Source organism: Nycticebus coucang, chromosome 22 (assembly GCF_027406575.1).
Source record: "Nycticebus coucang isolate mNycCou1 chromosome 22, mNycCou1.pri, whole genome shotgun sequence".
Taxonomy (NCBI): domain Eukaryota; kingdom Metazoa; phylum Chordata; class Mammalia; order Primates; family Lorisidae; genus Nycticebus; species Nycticebus coucang.
Genome location: NC_069801.1, coordinates 30,397,537 through 30,423,601, shown reverse-complemented (window position 1 = coordinate 30,423,601; position 26,065 = coordinate 30,397,537). Strand labels below are relative to the sequence as shown.

Below are 26,065 nucleotides of genomic sequence, written 5' to 3'. Positions count from 1 at the left end.
GGAAATCCAGGAGTTCCGGCCAGTGGCGGACACCAAGGTATTGTCAGCACCTAGAGAGGAATTTTAGCCTGTGGTTTTCATCATCAGCCCCCAAGGTTATGATTATCGAGAGCATCCATGTTTAAGGTGACAGAGAGCTCATGATGGTTCTAGACAAGCTGCTGGGAAAGCTGGAGAGGTGGCTTAGAGAGACACCTGCCCTCCTCTCTGGGGCAAGACCCACCCTCTAATCACCTTCCTGACAACCACACATCCTGCCCAACTTTATTGATCAGCTTTTTGTTAATTAAGCAAGTATAAAAATCAGACTTTTCAATAAGTGAAAAGATCCTAGAAGGAACAGGGGGAAAAACTGCCATGTAAAAGCTGTTAAAGAGAAAAATAAACAAATAAGAAGAGCAGAGGGGTCGGAGTGAAGGCTAACATGCAGTTAAAGGAATGTTGATGCAGATAAAAATAGAAATGGTGGGAGAGCGTTAAAAGGGAACAAAATTAAAAGGTTAAAGGGAAATGAATAAAGAGAAAATGAAGATGAGAAATGAGATAGAAAGGGAAGATATTAAGAAAGACGAAAAATTCAATAATTTATGGCTCCGACTAGACAAGGTAAAAAATGTAAAACCAAAATGTCAAAAAGCTAAAAGATAAAAGTGTGACAAAGCTAAAATATAAAAGGGTAAAAATAAAATAATAAAAAGGTGGTAAAAGATTAAAAGCAGGGCTGCATAGAAGGTGAGATATAAATAAAACACTTTTCATGAGGCAAGAAGATTTTAATGAAGGTAAAAGTAGTATGATTTAGGAGCTGAGAAGGAGAGATGATTAAATGAGGTAAGGTGATTCAGTCACAAAAAAATACTCTGAACAATAAGAGGCCAGCTTAAGATAACAAGGTACCAAAAAGATGCAAAATATGAGCATCTTGAAAGACCAAGGGGTTAAATTTTATTGAAATGGCAGCAGCCTGATTTCCAGGGCATAAAACCCTTCTGCAGAGGCACAGGGGATTTTTCTGCCCAAGCAGAAGAAGAATCCAGCAGCCACCCTGAGCTCTTGACCTGTGAATACTCACAGCTTTTTTGTCAATACTGGAAGCTTCTTGCAAAAGTCCCCAATCTGGTGGCACCTGTGGCTCAAAGGAGTAGGGCACCAGCCCCATATGCCGGAGGTGGTGGGTTCAAACCCAGCCCCAACCAAAAACTGCAAAAAAAAAAAAAAAAAAAATCCCCAATCTTCCATGGGGTTCCCACCCCCAACATCTTGCGTCATGGGGGACTGGGAAGGTGAGAAGCCCCTCTTGGCCCACAGTCTGGTCGCAGCTCCATCTGTACCTCCCTCCCCCACAGCATTCAAGCAGACAGGAGCCTGGCAGCTCTTTGGGACGTGCAGTACAATGATTAAGGACACTTACCTTTGGGGTTGAATCCTGGCTTTACTATTGACTTACTGTGTGACCCTGAACTTACCCACCCTGTGCCTCAGTTTCTCCATCTGAAAAAGGGAGGTGATCACAATGATACCTACTTCACAGAGTTGAGAGGATGACAAATTAACAAAGGTAAATGGTACAGAGTGAGGGCTAAGCCATAGTCGTTAGTGTTCTTCGTTATTATTGATTACAAATCCAGTCCCCAGTGAGCTCAGGCTTAGTAAAACCTGCTTCTGGCCATAGGCCTGAACTTCACCAACGACTGAACTTCACTGTGGCCACAGAGGTGATCTCCAGCACAGTGTTTTATGTTATGAATTTGAATTTGCATTTGAATGTTTTTCAGGCCAGGTAGGCATTCCCTGGCTCATCCCACCTCTGTCTCCTGGTTACACCTGGCTTCGCTGCTTACCTTTCTGTTTCCCCACGATCCCCAAAGGCATTAGGGTTTGTGATCTCATCACCCCCTCATAGCTCCAGTAAAGCTCCCATCAACCACCCACCTCAGCCCCTAAGCTCGCATCAACCACCCACCTCAGCCCCTGCCTTGGCCATGCTCAGAGCTCCTAGCCCTGACATCACAATCATTCTTTGCGCCTGAGCCCCATTGCCTTGATCTCTGACATGGCTGCTGACTTGAAGCAGATTCCCACTGCCCATGGATGGGACCACCAACCAAATTATCCCCATCATGAAGTGTAGTACTCACATGGTCTGGGAGTGACCCGAGATTCAGCTCTTTTCTATCCCTACTGCCTGGAGATCACTGTGGAGCCAGCTCTGCTTCTCCCTGTGGGGCAGTAAAAGAAGCCTCAACTCTCCTGGAGGCAGGAAATGGAATGAATATAACACACAGCCTTTACAAAGGTCCACAGGAAGCCCTCCATGTCCAGCTGAAAGTATCCCCAGAGTCTCCTGGAAACAGATGCCCACTCCTGGCAAGGACAGGTCTAGAGAATGTTCCACTCCAGAGAATGTTCCCAAAAGTCTCTGCATGGTCTGCATGTCCTGGAGCTCTGGGGCACAATCTCAGGCTTAGGGTCTTTGGGACAGGTGCAAGGCAGTGGGGAGTGGCCCAGCCTGGCCCAGCCCCATCTGCTCTGGCTGCAGCCAGCCCTATGTTTAGCAGCCTGAAAGCAGGGCCACCACCTCCTGCTGAGAGCACAGCCTCTGCCTGGCTGGGAAGGTGTTGTCAGGGCAACAGCACTTTGAGTGACAGGTAGATCTCAAGGTACCAGTACAGGAACATCAAACTGCTCTACCCTAGAGAAAGGGCCTGGATCTAAGACCCCTGATGAGCGGGGTTTCCACACCCTTTCCTTTCCCTGGAATCTGGCTAAGGCAGAAAGCAGCAGCTCTGTGTGGACTGTGCCCAAACCCACTTGCCATTCTCCCCTACCCTGAACCACAAATTAGGTGCTGAGGATGCCATGCCCTGGACAGACAGATGGACGAAGAGCCTTGACACTGCCCTCTCTGCCCCATCAGAGCCACAGGGAGCCCTCCCATTTCTGAGACTGAAACGGCAGTGGCAGGAGCTTGGAAGCCTGCCCTCCCCCGCCCGCTCCCCACCGGGCCCCATCCTCTGTTCTGGTTCCGCTCTTCCTTGAGCTCATGAAAAATTCATCTGCCCAAACCTCAGCTCACGCACTGAGAAAACACACCCGACCCGCTCCTGAGGGCCTGTTTTTGAAGGTTCAGGGCTCCTTTGGCTGCTGATGTGGGCAGTGGTATCAGCGTGCTTGTGAGTATGTGCGTGGGTGTGGGGCTGGCTACGCACAGGTGCCTGGGTCCTCACTGATGGGTGCTTGTGTGCTGTGTGTACATCATGACCCACATAGACTCGACTGCCAGGCAAGCCGGACCCTCAGCACCCAGCAGCAGGTAGGAGAAAGAGCCAAGGCTGGAACATGGGCTGGGAGAACCACCCCAGGCTGGGGGACCATTTTAGGCCCCTCCTGCTGGGAGGACAGGACTTCTTTTTTTTTTTTTTTTTTTTTAATTGCTGGGGATTCATTGAGGGTACAATAAGCCAGGTTACACTGATTGCATTTGTTAGGTAAAGTCCTTGTTGCAATCATGTCTTGCCCCCAGAAGGTGTGGCACACACCAAGGCCCCACCCCTCTCCCTCCTTCCCTCTCTCTGCTTTTCCGGACTTCTAATGCTCTGTCCTGGTGTCCTGGTCCTGACGGGCAGGGCTAGCAGACCCAACACCTGAGAATGCGGTGGATGTGATGTGTGCCAGGGCCCATGTGCATACATGTGCACGCATGTGTGAATGTGGGTCGATATTGCCTGAGTCAGAAGAGGGCTTGGGAACATAGCTCTCAGGTAGCCCCACCCCGGATCCTTCTCCACTTGAGGACAACCCCACACACACACTCAACTCCACGGTCCTGTCACTGTGAGAAGCTTAGCACTAGGCCTGGCTTTCACATGTGTGTAAAGTGATCGTGGAGAAACCAGACCGAGAGCCCTGGCCGTGGAAAGTTGGAAACGGTTATTTTTCTGGACCCTTGTTTTCTGTGATTTGTTGAAGAGAAATATTACCCCTGCTCCTCCGGCTGTTCTCCCAGAGCAATAGGAGAGCGTGAAGTTATGAAATTGAGGGCACCTTCACTGAGCAATCGATTAGCAGCCGAGAGAGCTTGTGAATTGGCTGTCTGGACATTTCCAGTAATAAATTGTGAAATAGTCCATGAATAAGTAGTTGGCGGAGTTCAGAATTACCCCCTAGGAAATGTTGCAGGTCTAGAGACACATTACTAAGGCGAGCACCATTTTAATGCTCTGGGCTTTGGCTGTTAAATATGTATGCCATCCGCAAAGCACTTCCCAAAATTAATGGCATTTTACAGCTGCTCCGAAGGCAGCGTATTTATATGGAGATGTATAGATTCTGGGGCTGTGGTGGCTTCACAAATGAAGTGCTAATTTTAGAGGATTGGACCAGAGAGGGCCACGTAGACAGGGTCAGGAAGCGAGCTATCTCAGGGACTTTTCCCGAAATGATTTTTCACTACCAACCGTGATTTTTTCACCTTTGATGACATTGGGAGTGGTCTCTAGTCTGGAAAGGTCATTGAAGTAATTGGCCAATTAGTACAGGAAGAAGAAGGTGATGCTGATGCTGATATTATTATTAATAATAATAATGGCAGCTAACATTGGTTAGGCACTATTCTGAGTGCTTGTCACTGATGATAAGTCCCCTGGGAAAGATGGTATCTTCTAATTCTTTCCTTGAGCTGCAGTCAGGGCCACCAGGTACAGTGGTGCAACTTGTTCACTGCACAAGAGCACCAACTAAAAGGCTGAGCTGGGACTGAGATCTCACATAGGCCCTACTTGCCAGCCCCCGTGCCAGGGTGTGGGGCAACAATCTGCCCAGAGGCTAATTTGCATGAAGGCAGGGTATGGACCAGCCAAAGTCCCCTATCCTCTAGCCTCAGCACCTTCCCAAGCCCCATCTGGACTCTTCTCAAACTTTGATGAGCTGCCTACTTTGTTGGAGGGTGAGCATAAGAGGCCCTGAGATTCAACTTGGTGGTAGGGAAGGATCCAGCTTTCTACCCAATTAGAATCCCTAGTCACCCTTTAGAGAGTCACACACTCTTTGGCTCTTTCTCTGAAGCACCCCAGAGGACTGCTGGAAAGCTAGAATGGATCAGTCATGGAGCAGGATGTGATTTTGAGAGGTAGTGTTGCCGGGAACCAGGCCCAAAGAATTGAGCCTCTGGAAGCCCGGAGCCCAGCAAGAAGCCCAGAGGCTGCTGGAAAGTTTCTGCTCCTAGGACCTCTGATGAGGTCTCCATGCAGGGCCTCCCCTGCTCACCTTTCCTCAGAGGCCCATGAGGCCCAGGGAATGGCCCTGCCAATTGAGAGGATGAGATGAGTCCAGAATGGGGTATGTGCCTTACAGGGGTGTGCAGACCTGAGCTTCCTGGTTTGGATGTGTTGGTTAGCTAATGGTTATCACCAGCAGCTAAAGGCATGAGGCAGCCAGCCCATGGGGGTGCTGAGGTGGGTTTGAGGAAAGCTGGCTTACAGGAAGAGGCAGAGGAGCTACAGGCAGAGACGGGGCAAGGGACTGAAAAAGGAGGCCCAGACAGAATCAAAGAAGACTCGTTGTCCAGGAGCAGGTGCAAGGAGGGCAGCTCTTGACCTGATTTGGGGATCTAGAAAAGCAGATTCACTCAGGACGGTCTGACTGAAGGAACCGGAGAAGGAAGCAAAGCCAGGCAGAGGTTCCAGTTGGCTAGAAAGGATTGGAACTGGATTTCCTCAAAATGCAGTTCAACTCCTGTGTGACTTTGGGCAATTCAGTGAGATTTTCTGAGCCTCAGTTTCCTTCTCTATCCAATGAGGACTATCTTGCAAGCTCATGAAGCTGATCTCAAACAGTCTGTGACAGAGTTGAAATCAGTGCCTGGTACATAATAGGAACTCAACAAAAGTTGGATTTTCTGGGAGGTTAGTAGATGCACCACAGACTCATTTTCAGGATTTGTAAATGCAGCTGGGAAGATGGACCCATGTGTTGACCTGGATCTAGGGCCTTGGCACATCAGACCTCACGCTGCTCCTCACTCTGTGCGTCTCAGCTGGCTGAAGCCAGTGGCTGCTTTCCACCACCTCCTCTGCCTCTTCTTCTGGTTATTGACAGGATTTTCAGGGGTTTGTTTAAAAATCAAACAAAGACGTGCCCTGTCCAAAGTGCTCCCTTGTCTCCCCCTTACCTGGAGAAAGAAGAGCCTGTGGTGGGGAGCCTGGTATGGGACAAGTGTCTCTGACCAACAGGCAACTTTCCTGAGGGTCACCTGCCCACCTGGGAGATGTGCCACAGGGCACAGGGCCTCTGGCATGGAACTCACACTCTGGGGTCACACCAACCCAAGTTCAGATCTTCCCTCAATGCCAGCTGAGTGGGCTCCCATAAGTCACTTGTCCTCATGAACTTCCCTCTCTGCATCTATAAAGTGGGAATGTTAATACCTACGCCAGAAGGTTGGCATTAAGGTTAAGGGAGGTAATAGCAGCTTCTGTCTGCTGAGCCCAGTGTTCTGCGGGCCCTGTGCTGGCCCCTGTCATCTCCTTTGCTGACTGGCATGTAGATGCAGCTGTCACTGTTACCAGTAATCACTTGCCCAGCAGATCCTAACACAGGGGATGGAGAAGATCCTTGGAAGAGAGGACAATATTGGGGAGGATATAGATCTAATCTCCTAAATGGGAGTTAGGGGAGCAGTCAGGGTGGGTACTTGTCAGAAGGGCTTTCTACAGCAGTGTCCACAAACATGAGTGGACATCAGAATTCCCTGGAGGAATGCTATCGGCTCAGATTGCTGAGCCCCACTCAGAGATCCTGGCTCAGTTAGGTTGGGAGTGTAGCCTGGGAATGTGCCTTCTGACACGTTCCCAGGTGCTGTGGTTGCTCCTTGTCCGGAGACCACACTCTAAGAATCCTGTGTTACTAGCACAGCAGAGGGAACGTGGCCTTTGGGATCAGGTGGTCTCCAGTTCAAAGCCCCATTCCACTGCTTGCTCGCTTACTCTGTAGCCACTGGGCAATTCAATCAGTACTGAGTTCCCACCTTGTGCCAGGGGCTGCTGTAGGTGGCCACTTGAGAGGCTCCAGCCTGGCTCTTGGAAAGTGCTTTCCCTCTCCTGACCTGGCAGGCCATTTGTCTGACTGCCCCCTCAGATGGTTTTATAAAAACACCAGCAGATGTTTTGGCCCAGGCTCCCCTGCCCAAGCCACCACCCTGCCCACCCAGAGCTCGGCAGTCCCCTTCCATCTGTCCCTGCAGGAGGAGCCCTTTGTCATGTTCCGGAAGTCGGACAGGACCCTGTATGGCAACGACCGGTTCGAGGGCTACTGCATCGACCTGCTAAAGGAGCTGGCCCACATTCTGGGCTTCTCCTACGAGATCCGGCTGGTGGAGGACGGCAAGTATGGTGCGCAGGACGACAAGGGCCAGTGGAACGGCATGGTCAAGGAGCTCATCGACCACGTAAGCTGGGGCAGGGGCTTGGTGGAGCACAGTGCACACCAAGGGGCTGAGCGTCCTGGCAGGCGGGGCCCTGGGGGCTGGGAGATGTGACCCTAGGGCTCTCTCTTGGGCCTGCCTTGGTCGTTCCTCTCCATGCAGACAGACACACATGCACCAGCCGCTATCCACCAGCATCTCCAAGGAGCTCCTTTAGCCTTTTGGTGCTGCATGCCAGGAGAAGATGCCCCAGCCATGTGTGTGAGGTGCCAACACGAGGCGCTTCACTAGACTTTGGGATGCAGAGATAAACCTATCACTACCTTGAGTAACTTTGGGTCTGGAGCTGAAGCCTGGGGTGAAGGAATGAGCGAGGCTCCTCTGTAGGCACCCAGGAGGCGTCTCTTGCTCTGCCTGGCACCGGGGAGAGAACACGGGGGAGTAGTGGCCTAAGTGGGTAGGTGGAGAGGAGCAGCCAGTGGGAGGACCTGGCATTCTTGGGACATGGGAAGGAAGACTGGGAGAACCCACTGGCTAGGGTCACCACAACAGGGGAAGAACCAGGAGCCATGTGAACAGGACCAAGTCACTCGACCTCTCTGAGCAGTTTCCACATCCATGAAATGGGCAGCTCTTCCCCACAAGACTGACTGCTGTGCAAGGCCCAGCCCCTAGGAAGATCTGTAAGAGGGAGCCTTGTCAGACCCCATAAATAAACACATCATAGTTCTTAGCTGCCCAGGCTGTGGTCCAGTAGGCCTGGGATTCAAGTCCCAGCCTTGCCACCTACTAGATGTACATTCATCAACCTCCCTAAGCCTCAATTTCTTCATTTCTAAAATAGGAGCAATTAACAACGAATTTTGCTCCTAAGGCTGTTGGGGGAATTAGATGAGGCACCGTCTGCACAGGCTCTCTGGCGCATAGTAAACATCACCTGCCTTCCAGCTCGGGGCCCTCAACGTGACTGCAGCATTTTCTGTCAGAGACCTGCTAGTAGATGCAAGGACCTGACCTGTACTAGACCCCTTAGATTCCTTCTCTCATTCATCCTTATAACAACCCCGTGAGGTGAGTACTATTACTAACAGCCATTGTGCAGATTAGGCAGAGACAGGGAGAGGTGAAGGCTCTCAGCTAGCAAATGATAGAGCTGGGATTCAGAGAGCTTGGTGCTCCAACCTCTACAAAGAGCCATCCTGACCCCAGGGGCCAGGGAAGAGGGAGGTGCATGCAGCAGATCTTTGCAACCTGAAAAGTGCCAACCAAAAGTTAGGGGTCACTATTACTTCACCTCTCCCAGGTGAGAGCAGGAGGCTTCTGCCTTTGTCTGAGGGGAGCTGCCCTACAAAGAACTTGGAGGCTGCAAGTGGGAGGAGGGCTGGAGCTGAAGGTATGAAGGCTCGAGCAGAGCCCGCCCAGTGGAGTCATTTCCAAGGCTCCAGCAATTCAAGCTCCAGTGGGAGTCTGGTAGGAGAGGCTAATGGTACAGAGCATGAACTCCAATGGGGTTTGGTTCTCGCTCTGCCACTTACCAGCTGTGTGTTCCCAGACTAGTTTCTTAACCTCTCTGTGTCCCAGTTTCCACATCTATACAAGGAAAATGATATAACACCTACCCCATAAGATTGCTGAGAGGATTAAATTAACACATGTGCATTACATAGTTGGCACCATATCCACATTTGCTAAATTTTTTAATTTTTATCCTTATAGCTATTTCTTGGGGGCTGGGGAGAGGGCCTCAGGAAGGCCCTTTAGCTCCCCAAGCTCTAGTAGTTAGTCTGCTCCACAGTGAGATGAATAACACCTGCCCAGCATTCTTCCCAGCTTGTTGTGAGCCCAGAGGAGACAACTGGTGGGGAAGCAGCTTCTGGATTGTAGCATTCAGTATAAACGGAAGGGAGTGGTGTTGTCACCATCATTAGTAATAACTATAATTATTATGGAAATTAGTCAGCAGGCCCCAGAGGCATCTCCATCTTCTCCACTCCCCTGTGCTTGGTAAGCGAGGGCCCTAGATGCTGGGGCTCAAGGTGGGCTCCGAGGCTGTCATTTGCAGAGGTGAACGGGCTGGGGAGGGAAGAGGATCACATGGAGAGCAGAGGCCACAAGCGGAATTGAGCAGGGCTGAGCCAGCCTCATCACCCACCGCATCTGCAGTGTTTTGAGAGCTTTGAAGAGCCGTGGGAAGGGGGTGTGATCAGAGAGACCCAGCAGCAGCCAGACCGCTCTAAGCTGCCCCTCAGCTGGGGAATCAAGGGAAGCTTAGCCACGTCCTCCGCACAGCTGGGCGGCGCTTTGGGCAGCCCAATATCCATCAAGGCCCTGGGCCCTGACAGGACATGCAGGGGACCTTGTTAAACCCGATTTCCTACAATTGATGAGCCTATTAATCCTAGCTTGGTACCATTTTTAATAACATCATAACCATTTATTAGTGTCGTCAGATAATTAGTCTTCTTGCCAGCCCATAGAAAACGTGGTAAAGGCTCGGCAACATTATTACTTCCTTATTAGGGATCTGAACGTAGGCATAAAAATGATGAATGTCCATCTTTGTAAGTATCTGCCCCCCGAGGCTCATCCAGAGGCCCTGGGTGGGGCCTCTGACCAGCGGGACTTGGAAAGCCCTTCCTAGGCTTGCCCTTCTTGCCTCTGTCCCACGCCGTGTGGTCTTCCGAGGGCTGCAGAGGAGGGGGCATCTGGAGCATGGATCCCCCTCCCACTCGCCTTCCCCAGCTATGGGGCAACTAACATGACTGCACAGAGCAGTGATGCCTCCCAATTGGATTTCTCTCCAAATCCCCATCGCTCCATATTTATTGCCTGCTCTTTCTCATGTCCCCCCTCAAAAGTCTTCTCCTCACCTCTGGGTCAAACTGGAGCCCAGAGGAGACAACTGGTGGGGAAGCAGTTGGGGTTTGGGACCCACTGATCAAGTTATTCATGTATTCAGTAAATCCATTAAGTCATGCCCTGTGCGAGGTGCTGTGAATACAGCAATGAACAAAGCAGGCAGGATCCCTTCCCTGAGCCTCAGGACTTTGCATTCTAATGGAGGCAAGGAATGTGGCCCAGGAGAAGACCTTCCCCGGCTCCCAGCCTGGGCTGACAGGTCTTGTGGATCGTAGAGCAGGGGGAGTTACTGTGACCCATGGCTGACCTCTGCCTGCCCCTCTGTCCAGATGCGTGAGGAAACCCCAGAGGAAGATACTGGAGACTTAAGAGAGGCAGGGTAGTCATGCCCTGTCCCCTTGGCCAACAACAGTCAGGGATCTCCAGGGAGGGGGTCTGGGCATGTCTGCCTCCCTGGAATGAGCAGAGGATGGTAATGAGAGCTGGTGAAGGACTTGGACTTAGAACTATTCCCCCACACTGGTATGACCAGGTAGGTCAGCCTCCAGGTAGGTTGGCAGGTGTGATGAAAAGACCTAGTATCAAAGACAACACCATTGAGGGCCAGGTACAGTGGCTTACATCTGTAACCCTAGCACTCTGAGAGGCCGAGGCAAGACTGAGCAAGAGTGAGACCCCTCTCTACCAAAAATTAGAAAAAGTAGCTGGGTGTGGTGGCACGTGCCTGTAGTCCCAAGTACTTGGAAGTCTAAGGCAAGGGGACCACTTGAGCTGGGGAGTTTGAGGTTGCTGTGAATTATGATGTCAACAGAGTAAGACTTTGTCTCCAAAAAAAAGATACCACCTTTGCCCCGCCAACTCCCATGGGAAAGCAGACCTGTCCCAACCAGGAAGCAGGCCTTGGTTCTGGGCTGTGAGCACTGGTCCCAGATCCTACTTGCAAGACCAGGGAAGGCTCTACCTAAGCCCGCTGTCTGAGCCTGTGGAATAACACAGGCTGGTTAGGGGGCTTCAAATGTAGACCTTCCCCAGGTCAGCCACGTTGCCCAGGGCAGTGACTAGGGAGCTCTGTAGGACTGAGGATACCACAGGACCTGACTGAGGTGGGCAATGAGGGCAGGTGGAGGCTCTCGGTGCTGGGGATCCACTGACAGGTCCAAAGGCTGTAGTAGCAAGTTACAGATGAGCTCAGCAAGGGCCAGCAGCAGGCTCCACAGGCTGGAAAAGCGACAGGCAGAGGGTGGCGGGGTGGGGGACAGTGATGCTGGGCAGGGCACCTGGGACCAGAGCTCAGACTACTGGGTGGGGGCAGGAGGATCAAGACCCACGGGAGTGTTTGGATGTTCATTTTTCCAACAAATGTGATTGAGCCTGACTTTGAGCTAAGCCCTGGAGATACATCAGTGAGCAAAAGAGCTTAATCCCTGCCCTCCTGGAGTTTATATGCTGGCAGAGGAGCTAAATATTAAACAGTGACTTGCAAGTAAAATTCAGTTGTGACAAAGTGCTAAGGAACAGTGCAGGGGGCCACATGAGTGCGTTACTGGGACCTGACATGGTCTTTGGGGGCAGAGTGCTCACTGCCCCCAGCTCCCTGGGACTTTTCAAGGGAAGGTCCTACCCTGTCTAGGTGGATAACAACTGTCAGGGATGTACAGGGTCAGGGCAGAGACCTTGCAGTGACAGGGCTGTGACAGTAGGATCAGCTGGAGATGGAGCCTATGGTGCATCCATCCCAGGGCCCCCGAGCTAGAAGCAGGGAAGACCTGCCCCATCTGCCTCGCAGGGTGGAGGCTGCCAGGCCTCAGGAATTGGGCACTTCTCCCAGGCCTGGGAAGGGCACACACATGTCTCCTCACCATCAGGCAATGAGGCTGTCAGCTCAGGAAGCCCATTGGTTGACACTCAAGCGTATACTAACACCCGTTTCCCCTCTGTCCCGATGCATGAGTTGTTCAGGATTTTGGTTTGTCAGTAGTGTCTAGGGCCCTTCAAGGCCACACTGTTTTCTTAAGCTTAGGGGCAGGTAGGTGAATGGCAGACACGTCTATGACTTGTTTTCCTCTGTTGTAAGCTGCCATGTGCCCGCCTGCTGACTCTGAGGACATGCTAGCCTGGTGTCTTCTAAACCAAGAGCATCCTATTTCTCCATTCCAAAATCTCCACCGAGGGCCCACTATGTGCCAGGCACCTTGCCAGCCCTGGGACACACACCATGAAAAGAGACCGGGGTCTGGCCTCACTCTCATGAGCTCACAATCCAGTGGCGGGGAGAAGACTCAGAGAATCAGCCAATTCCTCTAAAATCATAGGCACGATCAGTGCCAGGAGCTGAAAGTGCCTGGTGCCGTGAGAGTAGTCACCAGGGAGACCTTATTTCCTCTGAGGACTGTGTCTGTGGAAATGATGTTTGAGCTGAGATCTGAAGGAGAAGTAGACATCAGCTAGACGAAGAGTTTGGGGAGGATGAGAGTGGAGGTGTGCAGCGATTCTGAGCAAGGGAGACTACACAGAGTGGGAGATCAGAAAGGAAGTGTCAGGAAGAGGACAGGTGACACGATGCAAAGGTGGCGCCGGGGGGCACTTGCCACCACCAGCCATGCCGTGTTATTAAAATTCAACTTACACATTAATTAAAATCAAATAGAAGTATGAATTCAGTTCCTCGGTCACACAAGCCACCTTTTAAGTGGCTGACAGCATTTGTGGCTCGTTGCTACCACTTGCATGGTGTGTATATGGAGCTCTTCCACCACTGCCGAAAGTCCTGTGGGACAGCAGTGGGCTAGATGTATGGCTTAAGCAACCCCTAGTAAGAATGTTTTATCCTAAGAGCACTGAAAAGTCCTAACCTATTTTAATTAGCATGGGGGAGTCTGGCTTAGAGAAACACCATTTTGGGAAAAAAAACAGGAAGTGACTTCCATGATGCAACATACGAGAGATGTGGGCAGGGAGCCAGCAGACAGAGCCCGGGCCTGAGCCCTGTATGCACGGCAGCAGTGGGGCCTAAGGGGAAGCAGGGGGTGTATCAGTAGCTTCCTACAGCCCGGGGGCCCCCAAAGCAGGCAGAAAAATGTATGCTGGGTAGCTAGCGCTCATGGTCAGGAGCCAGCAGCAAGTTCATGTCCCTAGGAATGCAACACTGGGCTCGGGACAAGGCAGGGTGGGCCCAGCCAGAAAGTCTGCCCATCGGAATGAGCGCGCTGTGGGGTCAGGTTGGGGGCAGGACGTGGAAGGAGCCCCATGCACCATGCACAGGGGTTAAATGGCAGGTGCATTAATATACTAGGGCCACCCCAACATGACCACAAACCACTTGGCTGAAGAAAACAGAAACCCACTTTCTCAGAGTTCTGGACACCAGAGTGAAGGTATCAGCAGGGTTGCCTCCTTTCGGAGTCTCCAGAGGAGAATCTGCTCCATGCCTCTCCCCTGGCTTCTGCTACTGCGGGAGCCCTGTGTTCCTCAGCATCTATCTCTGCCTCCATTATCACATGCCCTTCCCTGTGTGCATCTCTCTTCTTACAAGGTCATGAGACATTGGACTGGGGGCCCACCCTAACTCAGTATGACTTTGTTTTAACTTGATTTCATCTGCAAAGACCTTATTTCCAAATGAGGTCACTTTCACTGGTACTAGGGGTTAGGGTTTGAAGATAATTAAGGAGACACAATTCAACCCATTGCAAATGGCTTGCCTGATAGGGTGGTTGGACTTTAAGATCACAATTAACTAGGTCCAAGTACTGACTCAGCTACTCAAATGTTTATTTGTTTGTTTGTGATGGGGTCTTGCTTGATCTCCCAGGATAAAGTGCAACAGCATCATTGTAGTTCATTGCAACCCCAAACTCCTGGGCTCAAGCAATTCTCCTGCCTCACTCTTCCAAGTGGCTGGGACTATAGGCACCCACCGCTATACCTGACTAACATTTCTAAATTTTGTAGAGATGGGGCCTTGCTCTTGCTCAGGCTGGTATCAAACTCCTGGTCTCAAGCAATCCACCTCAGCCTCCTAAAGTGCTAGGATTATTGGTGTAAACCACTGTGCCTGACTCGTTTGTTTTTAGAGGCCAGGTCTCATTCTGTTCCCCAGGCTGTAGTGCAGTGACGCTAACATAGCTCATTGCACCCTTGACCCCCTGTGCTTAAGCATTCTTCCTGCCTCAGCCTTCCAGGTAGTTGGAATTATAGATGCATACCACCAACATGGCTAATTTTTTCTATTATTTTGTGTAGAGATGGGGTCTTGCTATGTCGCCCATGCTGGTCTCAAACTCTAGGCCTCAAGCCATTCTCCCCCCTTGAGCTCCCAAAGTGCTAAGATTATAGGTGTGAACCTCTATGCCTGCCTGTACTCACCAGTTCTAAACAAATCTGTCCTGGCCTAAGTAAACTACCCTAGACTCATCTGGAGTAAGGTGATAATGTTAACTACCTGGTGGAGACCGTACTTGGGACACCAGACACAGGGAGCAACCTGGGATGCAGGGCCAGATCTTAGTCCCCAAGGAGGACCTTTGCCCTAAGGCAGCAGTTCTCAACCTGTGGGTCATGACCAATGAATACACCCTGCATATCAGATATTTATATTACGATTCATAACAGTAGCAAAATTACAGTTATGAAGTAGCAACAAAAATAATTTTATCCTTGAGAGTCACCACAACATGAGGAACTGTATTAAAGGGTCACGGCATTAGGAAAGTTGAGAACCACTGCCCTAAGGGAAGGCTGATCTGTGACAAGTTGCCAGAACCACAGTCACAATCCCATCCCTAGAACCTCCCTAGAGGGGGGGTTCTGGTTTCACTCTAGGGTACAAGGCAGGGTTCAACTAGCAGCCAGTGACCAATTAGTAGCCTGGATACTGAGGCCAACATGTGGAGCTGTCACTGGCTAAATAATTCTTGTCTTCAGTTCTGGGGGCTGGTGGCCTCCTGTAAGGACAGAGAGAGTGGGAAGGGCTGGAGCCACATGGGTCCCAACAGATCCTTAGTAAGTGAGAGCTGCTTACCGAGGAGTAACAAAGTCCTGGGAAGCCCATCCTGCCTGGGCCAGAGGTTTAGAAAATGTGCAGAAGGGTCCTCAGTGAGGCAGGAGGGGCTGATAAATCACCCATAGGACCAGCGAAAGTGTTGGACGGGTTAGACGCTTGGTGTTGGAGGACTTGAGTATTGTCCATAGGATAGCAAAGGAGCTTCTCCAAGCCTCAGTTTCCTTCAATTAAAAAAAAGTGAGCTTGGAATAGATGTATTCTCTCGAATAGACTTGAAGTTCTCTCATCCAGCCCTGACAGCCTATGATTTTATGAATCATCCTCAAAGAAAACTTGCACAAGTGAGAAGAACCTGCCAAGATCGGGCCTTTCATTCTGAGTAATGAACTGAAACGACAAAGGCTGACATCTGTTCCAATCTTTCAAGGGAAGTTGGACAAAATAATGCCTTTCTCAGGGAAATTGTAACCAACGGTGAAATGTAGTATTTCCTGCCTAAACCAAAGGTGAAGTGGAGAACACTAGCCTTCCTGAAGCCTGTGGGAGAACATAGAGCTGAGGTTCCTGGTGAAGGCCACGTGGGCCAGCTGTCTGGCTGCTGTAGATGCAGAATGCCACAGACACCTCCTCCTCCCAACCCTGGAGGGCAGAAGGAGTGACCGGGAGATTCTGAAGAAAGAGGGCCCTGTGGCCCTGTGGTTGGCTTCCTTGCCAGCCCTTGGAACACTTTGGGTAAAAATAAGTGTTAGCTGCAAACACCTTGATTTCCAGGTCATAACTCTCTTGTCCAATTTTCCCTCAAAAGTCAAAGAAAATTTCACCGCCTTTGGCTTTGAGGTTCTTCCAAGCCCAGAGGACATTCCCAGAGACGATTGCCAAACACATTCTGAGCAATGATAACAACTTTAGAGTCAGAACAGAGCCTCCCAAGGCAACATGTAGTTAAGTGTCACTTAACAATGGAGTGCATTCTGAAAAATGCATCGTTAGGTGATTTTGTCATTGTGCAGATATCATGGAGTGCACTTACCCAAATCTAGATGGTCTAGCCTACTGCACACCTGTGCTATATGGTCTAGCCTATTGCTCCGAGGCTGCAAACCTGGACAGCATGTTACTATACTGAATACTGCAGGCAGCTGTAACACAAGAATTTCTGCATCTAAACATATCTAAATATTGAAAAAGTACAGTAAAAATATGGTATCATAGTCTTTGGAGACTATTCTCATATACGTGGTCCACTTACACTGTCACTGAAGGGACAGGGCTGAGGGAGGCCAAGTTCAGGAATCAAAGACCCTCTACATCCATGTCACATCAGCATCACAGAGGATCTTAAGATTTCAGGACTGACCTCCCAGGCTGTCCTACCCTGGCTCCAACTCCACCCAGGAATCGTATCTATAGCCACTATCAGGGGCTCACCTCACTGGAAGCTCCATGACCACAGAGTCTGGTCTCCTGCTCACCAGACTGGCCCAGGCCCATGCACAGTCTTCAGCAATCACCTGAGACACTCTGCACCCTCCCTGACAGTTCTCTCTCCTTTTTTCACTTTCCTTTGCACACCTGAACTGAGAGGACTCTAGGAGGAGGGCAGCAGTAGCTGCCCAGTCCTTCTTCCTCTGCCTTCAAAGCCAGGCGAGTTCCAACTCACACGTTCAGAAATGTGCAGAAGGAAAGTCCCAGTGTAATAATCCCCCTCCCTGTCTTTCCGGATTCTAAAGTCCACTGAATCCTTGGGCTGTAAGTGTCAGTGGTAGGGCTTAGGGGCAGCTGTGAGAAGGACACACACTAGAGTGAGCCATATCGGAGTTGTGAGTGTCCATTCCAGCTCCTCCAAGCCAGGGCACCTGCAGAACTGTCGAGAAGCAGAGACTCTGCCAATGTCAGCCCTTCGCTCCTTGAAGTCCGATTTCGGCTGGACTGCTAGTTCCTGTTCTAAGATAAGTAAAGTCAGATAGTGTTCACAGCCACCATTTGGCAAACAGTTTGGTTAATGTCCATCTTCCCTGCTGGACTGTAACCTCCACGAAGGGAGAAACCATGTCTGTTTGGCTCAGCTCTGTATCCCAAGTGCCTAGTGGAAATGAATGAATGAATGAAGCTAGGCCAGCAGCGGGTGGCTGCTTAGAGGCATTGCCTGGGGAGGGGGTTTCAGAAGCAAGCCCCCTGCCTTGGCTCAGGGACTTTAGTGCTGGCCTTTTAGGACCCAGTCTTCTTTCCCTCCTGCCCGTCCTGAGTAAGGGAATTGATAATTGTCCACACTCTGAGGTGTAAATATCCGCGGGAGCCCAAGAGGCATCCTCTCAGAGGGAAACATTATTAATTAACAAATATTCCAGAGGCTGAGATGGGGCTTGGGGGTGAAGAAAGGGAGCAGGGAAACCGCCCTAGCTGCAGCCATGCTCGGGAACTCACAGGCGAATAAGCAGATGAGATACAAGGTCCCATGAGGCTCAGACTGCGTCCAGACAGCAGGTTGGGCCCTTACCATGGGACCGGGTGAGCCCCACGGGAGTTTAACATTGGAGGCTGTCCAGGGGTTTTCTGGAAGAGGTGACATTTGCAAAGGAATACAGACGATGATGAGAATTAGGCAGCAGGGAGAGGGTGAAAAACAGGGCAGAGGAAGGTGAAGAAGGGAACATAGTGAACAAGAAGGAGTTTAATGGGGCCTCACGTAGGAGACCAGTGGGATGAGTCTGGAAAGATGGGATGGGAAAGAAGGAGTTTAGATTTTTAGTCAGGAAAACCCAGACCAAAGACAAAGAAGTTTAAACTGCTCATTACAATGGCAATGGGCTAAAATTTATTAACACAGGCACTTCCTCACCCTACCCCAGTCCCTCCACACCACCCATTGTAAAACCCAGGACTTGCCTACTGAGTTTCTCACCCTCCAAGGAGGGTGTCATCTTTGCCCAGCCAGTTTTTGGAGGACTTTTAGGATTTGTAAAATATTCAGAACAGGGTGAAGTAGTCAAGAAATGGATGGGAAAAGAAAGTAGATTTAAATAAGGGTTTGTGGTGGATTCTGTGTCCTCTTCATGGTGTTTGAAAGACATGAATAAAGAACATGAGCTATTTTTAAATGTTTGTAGGTTGTTGGACTGTGTTTATTTGACAATGCATCATTTTAAGCAGGGACCACGTGGCCACAGCTTTAATAGGATTCCACCCTCTACAAGTGTTCTCCACCATCCTCTCCCTCAAGGCCACGAGCTCTTGAAGAACAAAGGTTGCATCTAACCCAGCATTGTCTCCCCAGTTAAGTGACTTGGGGGCTCCGACAGCTGACTACCCCACCTCTCTCTTCCTCCAGAAAGGGTGTTCTGTGCCTTGCTAATCTCAGGGTTTGCTCATTGTCTGTCTATCTCCCATTGCAGAAGGCAGATCTGGCCGTGGCGCCCCTGACCATCACCCATGTCCGAGAGAAGGCCATTGACTTCTCCAAGCCCTTCATGACGCTCGGTGTGAGCATCCTGTATCGCAAGCCCAACGGCACCAACCCCAGTGTCTTCTCCTTCCTCAATCCCCTGTCCCCGGATATCTGGATGTATGTGCTCCTTGCCTACCTGGGTGTCAGCTGTGTCCTCTTTGTCATCGCCAGGTAAGTCAATCCTAAGCCACAGCTCGGGCCCAAGGTTGAAGCTTTAGAGAGTCGGGCACCCAAGGCACAAGGCCCAGGCCTGTGCTGGGCTGGCTCCTCTCTCCTCCTTGGTGTCCCTTTACTTTGAATCCCTGCTGGTCTAGCTTCATTCATTCTGTGCCCCCCTCCAGGCTTGAATCACCTAGTCCTCACCTTGGGCTGTGTCTATGGCTCTGGGATGCAGCTGTTGCAGGCTTGGAGAGCTTAAGTCACTGCCCAAGGCTGCATCCTGTCAACAGAAAAGAAGCCATACTCTATTCAGTAATTTAAAGAGGTTTATTTGGCCAATTTTGACTGGACCTGGACCCTTACCTCAGAAGACTCGCCGTGGTGGGGTTACAGTTTGGTTTTATGTATTTCAGAGGAACAGGAATTTCAGGTAAAGTCATACATCAATATGTGGAAGACACACATTGGTTTGGCCTGAAAAGGTGGGACATTTCAAAGGGAGGGGTGCTTATGGGTGACAGGTAGCTTTAAGGATTCTTTAGCTGATAACTGGCTGAAAGAGTTAGGCTTTGTCTAGGAGACCAAGCAAATAAGGGTCTGTAAATCAGAGACACAGGGTAGGACAAAAGCCCAATCCAAGTGGTTTGTTGTGTATACTGAGGACCTGCAGGTAGGTCTTGCATAGCCTTAGGCCTGTTAGTGAGTCACAAAGGACATCTCTGTGAAATGGAGGCATGGTGAGGCATATCTGATCTCCTTTCTCACAGCTAGCCACTCAGTTTTAGGAATCCCTTTGGCCAAGACGGGGGCCACTCAGTCAGTCATGGGGGATAGGGGAAGTCTTAAGGTTTTATTTTATTTTATAACCCCTTGGTCCAGGTAGCTGGTACAGCAGACCCGGTGCACTGAGTGGCCTGCTGAGTGACTTAGAACTTGGGAAACAGGCTGTGTCTGTCTAACCCACAACAGCAGAGGAAACAAACAGCACCCCATAAACTCCCGTACATACCCACATGCGGAAAGATGGCACACCCACACCCATCCCCATCTGGGATGCACGCTAGCAACATGCTAACACATCAGGTTGTTCACGTGGGTAGGCAGAGTGCAGCTTGCTGGCAGGTGGTGGGAGGAGGCTCTGCACATTTCTCATGGCCTCCCTGGAGGAGGAGACACCCGAGGCTCAGAAAGTCTCACTTGCCAATGCCATGCAAGCAATAGGTGGCAGGTGAGGTCACTCCATGCCACACCAGTGGCTGCTGGGCCCAGCTCTTCCCAGCTCGGCCCTCTGCCCCTTCCAGCCAGCACAAGCCCCAGCCCCTCATTTGGTTCGTTTTTTCTCTAAATCCTAACAAAGTGCATAGAGAGACTTCTCTGGAGAGGCAATTTGAGATCTAAGGACTTGGTATTTCTGCCTTTTTTTCTCCTGAGCCTTCTTTGAAAGTCTTCCCTTCACTCTGCTCTCTTCCTCTCCCTCCTCCCACACGGAGAGAGACCAAAGGGAAGGCTATGCTGGTGCAATCAGCCTGCCCCCAAGCCCTGTGCTGCTATAGCACAGGCCTGCTGCAACGGAGGCAAATCTGCCTGGTGGACCCAGTGGCAGCCGAGCCTGTTGTCTCTGATAGCTTAACAAGCCTTTGAAAGCCAGGAGCCCCTCTCTGAGCTCCAACTGTGACCTTGAGGCTCCAGCGGTCTCTCAGTTCCCATCCCCTCCAAGTCCAGCCCTGCTTCTGCTAGGAAAGCAAGAGTCCCTTTCCCAAGCTTGGTCTGGGGAGACTTTCTGAAAGAGACATGATTCCTGAAGCTGCTGGACAGGAGGCCTCTGAGAAGGGAAGAGAGGGACAAGGGTTTTGGCCACAGAGCCTAGAAGAGCATCATCATGTAGTTGTCCCCTTGTGCAGCACCCACATAACACAACTCACATCCATCTTGTCAAATCCTAACAGTCCTGTGAGATGGGTATAATCATCCCCACTTTACAGATACAGAAGGGGAGGCTCAGGGAAGTTACATCATTTCCCAGCGTCAGGAAGCTTTCCTTTGGGAGAGCTGGGCTTCAAACCCAGACCTGTCAACTTTGCATCCAGAGTGGCCAACAGAGGTGCCTGCTGGGGCCAGACAGGTAATCTAAGGCATGAGCAGGCCTGGTGAGAGGCAGTAAGGGATGGCGGGGGACTGAGGCATACTGGAAAGCTCACACCTGGCTAAAAGAGATAGCTGCAGCTACCACTCAACCCTAACAGATTGTGCTGGATAGTGGTACAGAGGTCCATGGTTTTTAGAGGGAAATTCAGATTTTTATGTGACATCTCATGGCTTTTCTGTGTGACCACTAATTTTATTTTTTTACAACATGGTCAAGGTCAAGCATAACACATCTAAAGGGTGGGAGAAGGCATCTTTCCACCCCATCCCCAGTGACTTGTGTCCTTTGGACCACTCCATGCTGGCTGCTGGAGATCTGGACACAGCTGCCCACACCCCCAAGAGATAAGGTCTGTGAAAGGCAGGCAGGTTCCACCGCAGAAAGCCCTAGCTTGGCACAGGCCTGTCCCATCTTGCAAACTGGCCTGGCCTGGCCTGTGCCTGCTCAGCAGCAGGGGACCAGGCATTGTGCAAGACCTTTCCTTCCCACCAGGATATTCTGCTACCTGCCTGGTGAAGTGGGAGGAGACAGGAATCTTCTCATCACACTGAGCAGGGCATTTGGCACTTGTCCTGACCCAGGAGGCAGGGCTGAGGGTGAGCTGCCCCTCCAGCCCCTAAGAACTACATTTCAGCCAAATCTGGCCCAGATAAGAGGAAGAGAGGGACATTTCTCATCGCCTCCCTGGAAGAGGAGACACCCGAGGCTCAGAATGGGTGCCCTGTCTATACCTCCATGGCTGGAGCTGGAGGGTAGCCTTCTCAACGAATACACAGATTGTCTCCAGGTTGACATCTTCCAACTCTCGTTCACACTCAAGACTGGGGAGCCCTTGGAGACACAGGCTGTAGATCCAGGATCCACAAATAACTTCAAGTTGTTTGTGCAGTGACCATCTCACTCCTGGTCGCTCCTGCAGCCTTGGGGTTCGAGTCTATACCCTCTATCCCACTGACTGCCGGGTCCCAGTGACCTTCCCATCTGTGAAATGGATACAGATACACATGATCTTGCACAATGCCTGGTCCCCAGTGCTTTTCCCTCTCAGAAGCTGGTGAATCCCCCAGCCTGTAACAACGGTCGGTAACCAAGAGGCTCATTCTAGAACCGGTTATTTTTATCATGATAGGCAGTTCTACCTCTAGGAATTCATCCCTTTGAAACGCCACCACTGAGCCACTCTATATTTATAGAGTTCTTCCAGATCCAGAAGGCTTTACAGCAAAGCCTCAGAGATCATCAAGGCCACTCTTTGGCATAAGTACCCACAGAGGTAGGTCCATGGTGTTTCCACCAGCAGAAAACACAACAGTGGGAAATGGGACAGCTTTTAAGTTCCAGGACAGTATACAAGATGTAGTACTTTTTATGTTAAAAGATATTTATATATATATATATATATATATAGTGTGTGTGTGTGTAAGTAGCCCCTGAGTTACAAATATGCGACTTATGTACAACTTGTGCTTACAAAGGAGGCTATTATAGTGGGTCCCCAGTTTACAAACATCCAGCTGATGTACTACTCAAACCTACAAATGCAGGCTATTACAGGTAATAGGTAAATGTACCTGTTTCAACTTACATACAAATTTGACTTAAGAACAAACCTATAGAACTTATCTCGTTCATAACGCTGGGACTGCCTATAACAATACATTAAAAGAGCAGGACTCATGCGCTCACATCAGAAATCATCTTTATTTTACTTCCCACCCACCTTCCAGGATGTCAGAGGTGGGAGCTCTCCCCAGGACCCCCTCTGGCTGGGACCCCTCAGCAGCCCACTTCCTACTAAGCCCCTTGGTCTTCCAGCAGCCTGTGTCCCCGCAGCCTCTCCGTATTGGAGTGAGGGTCGGCTGGGCTGGATGTCTCTTCTGCACATGCCCATCTGGTCCAAGGGAACACTGTGGACCCTGCATCCTCTGACCTGGTGGGCTCTGGGCGCAGGGGCCACTGCCATGCAGTAAGGACTCTTGTGCCCCCCAACCCCCGCAGAGCACGTGGCAGCCCAAGCTTTGCTGTCCCTGAGAGCATCTGTTCAGTTATAGGGCAGCACCCTGAGCCACCAGCACCCTGTGACTTCCCCTTCCCCGCAAACAGGCAGGGGGAGGGCAGGCTCTGGACACCCTGCTCCCCAAAGGCTTTCTCTAAGAGCCCTTCCCACGACAGCCTCTCATCTCACTCCTTTGATCCTATATCACTTCCTTGTGGATTTTAGAACCTCTAAGCAGGTCATGGTCATTTCCTTTGAAAATCCCCGTCTTGGTTTGAAGCCTCACTTTAGAATTTCCTATCTGAGGGATCTTGTTGCTTCATGAAAACAAAATTCTCACCACGAGTACTGGTGGTCAGTGTAATGTGTTAAAGCTTTGAGAGAGGAGATGGAAAAGGGACAGATGTCACCACATCGCATGTAAAAGACATCACACTTTAAAAAATGAAACAAGGCATGGTAGCTCATGGCTATAATCCTAGCACTCTGGGAGGCCGAGGTGGGTGGATCACCTGAGCTCACAAGTTCAAGACCAGCCTGAGCATGAACGAGGTGCCATTTCTACTAAAAGTACAAAAATTAGCCAGGTATTATGGCAGGTGCCTGTAGTCCCAGCTACTCAGGAGACTGAGGCAAGAGGATTGCTCAAACCTAAGAGTTTGAGGTTGCTGAGAGCTACAACACTCTACTCAGGGTGACAGAGTGAGACTCTGTCTCAAAAATAAAAATAAAAATAATAAAAAATGAAACAAAATTCCACTGAGTTTGTCTCTCTCTCCAGGTCCCTCTTCTCATCATCCTAGGACACACACTTGCCCCCCAACTCCCATTCCTCCAGGGTGTGTCAACCTCTCCAGCTTCTTCAAGCTTACATATCCTCCCCTGGGTAAAACCCACACAGTAAACAAAGATTCCCCTCGTAATCAGGACTCCTCCTCCTTTACAAGGCAGGAGGGGGCTTTAAAGAACAATTTTTTTCCTGTCATATACATAGTGTGTATTTGTATATTCAAAGACAAAAATCTGAAGAATTATACGCCACATAGTTCTCCCCAGGGGGTAGGATGCCGGAGTACTTGTACTTTCAAACTGTATTCCTCCCTACTGCTTGAATATTTTATAAAGCATTTTTCTTGCTTTTTTTTTTCGTTTTAAGGTGTTTTTTATTATAAAAAAAATTTTAAAGCATGTTCTCGTTTTTAAAAATTCATATAATACATATAAAACAGCAAGCCTTCCTGAAGTCTCTTCTGCTACTCTGAGTCCCTTCCCCAGAGGTAAACACTGATATTTTTTATTTAGGGATCCTGCCAGACCGTTTAGAATGCATTTGCATAGAAATACACATAAAGAACTGTATAGTTATGTCTTCAGGAATCTGTTTATATAAATGTGCTGATATTGTTCTTATTGTTGATTGCTTTTTTTTTTTTAACCAAACAATATGTGTTGAAAATCTTTTCCTGTAAGTCTGTCTAGAAGTTCTCTTTTAACAGCCACATAATATTTCAAAGTACAGTCGTGGCAGAATTTATTTAATTATTCCTCTATTGAAAGACACTTAGGTTGTTTGCTATTATTACACAAACAATGCTTTGATAAACACCCTGTACTCGCCTCTTCCTGCTCACGTACGAGTGTTTAATCATCTTTTTCTAGGATGGATAATGAGTTGCAGAATTGGTAGGTTGAAGGCCACATGTACTTTTAATTTTAAGAGATGCTGCTGAATTACTTTTATAACCAGAAAAGGGTACTAACAATAAAGAACAAGAAGAAAAATGACCCTGATTTCCCATTCCCTGCCTCCCTGCAGAATGATGAGGCTAGCAGTGCTGGAGTGGCTGGCACAGCCGTGTTCACTACAACTCTGCCTGCTGCGACATGGAAGCCCCTTTCTTCGGTGTCCCACAGCTCAGCCTCACTGCCCCTCTCTTCCTGCGGCAGGTTCAGCCCTTACGAGTGGTATGACGCTCATCCCTGCAACCCCGGCTCCGAGGTGGTGGAAAATAACTTCACTCTGCTTAACAGCTTCTGGTTCGGAATGGGGTCCCTGATGCAACAAGGTATGTGCCCTCTCTTGGGGATCCCCCTCCTGGGGTCTTCTCTCTCCAAAGGGTCGTCAGCCTCTGTGGATTCAAGTCACATCAATTCTCCCTCCAAGGGCAGCCTCAGACCCTGCTAGGCTGTCAGAGGTTGGAGACACCCAGGTGCCCTGAATCTCCACCCTCCACCACTCCTCCAGCCAGAGCCAGCTCAGGGTCAGAGCCTGAAGCAGACAAGCCACCCTGCTCCTGGCATGCAGGGCGCATCCCCAGCCCCTCCTGCCCCAGCTGAGGTGGACACAGAGCATCCTGCTGGTGGCCTCACCACCATGGAGTTCAGCTGAGCAAAGTTGGGCTGTGGCTTGGGGAATTCTAGAAGCAGGGAGACTGGATGGGGGCCAGTGCAGGGAAGAAATGATGAGACCTGAACGTGGTGGTGGTCCTGGGGGTGGAGGGCGGAGATGGACTAAGAGGACTTCAGGAAGGAGCATAGGACTGGGTGAGCCGCCTGGCTGTGGGATGCCTGCACTGGAGAGGCTGTGGCTGAGAGGAGAACTTCAGCCTGAGTGCATCAGAAGTGAGTTACGTAGGACATGATTCTCTAAGGAGGGCCAACCTGCTACACCTGGTCCCGCACAAATAGCCCACCCTTTGGAAACATCAGCAGCTACTCAAGTATCCCAGAAAGCAGAGGGCCTGCTCTAACTACACGGTGTGAGAGGCGAGCACAGCGAAGGGGGGCGGCCAGCCAGGAAAAGACCCCCAGGGAGGACACCGCCCTCCGAGCCTGCTGGAACTCCATGTTCATTGGTTTGTGGAGTCTCACGTCCACGGCCACTTACCTCAGGGAACAGGAGCATTTGAAGTCTCTGCCCGTGTGAGAGTCCCACTGAGGGGAGAAAATTTCCTCGACCCTCATTCATCTGCGTCTAACCCCAAGGCCCAGCATGAACTCTGGTCCTCAATAGACATCCATCAGCAAATGCCAAATGA

General features: G+C 50.3%; 1 protein-coding gene across 1 annotated transcript in view; it reads left to right on the top strand.

Moving 5' to 3' along the window:
• Window positions 1-26,065, top strand: part of GRIK3 (glutamate ionotropic receptor kainate type subunit 3) — a 230,470-nt gene that overhangs the window by 185,555 nt on the left and 18,850 nt on the right. The window contains exons 10-12 of the mRNA XM_053577119.1: window positions 7,241-7,444; window positions 18,674-18,897; window positions 24,975-25,093. Of these exons, the coding sequence (XP_053433094.1) occupies window positions 7,241-7,444; window positions 18,674-18,897; window positions 24,975-25,093 (547 nt within the window). The remainder of the gene's footprint in view (window positions 1-7,240; window positions 7,445-18,673; window positions 18,898-24,974; window positions 25,094-26,065) is intronic.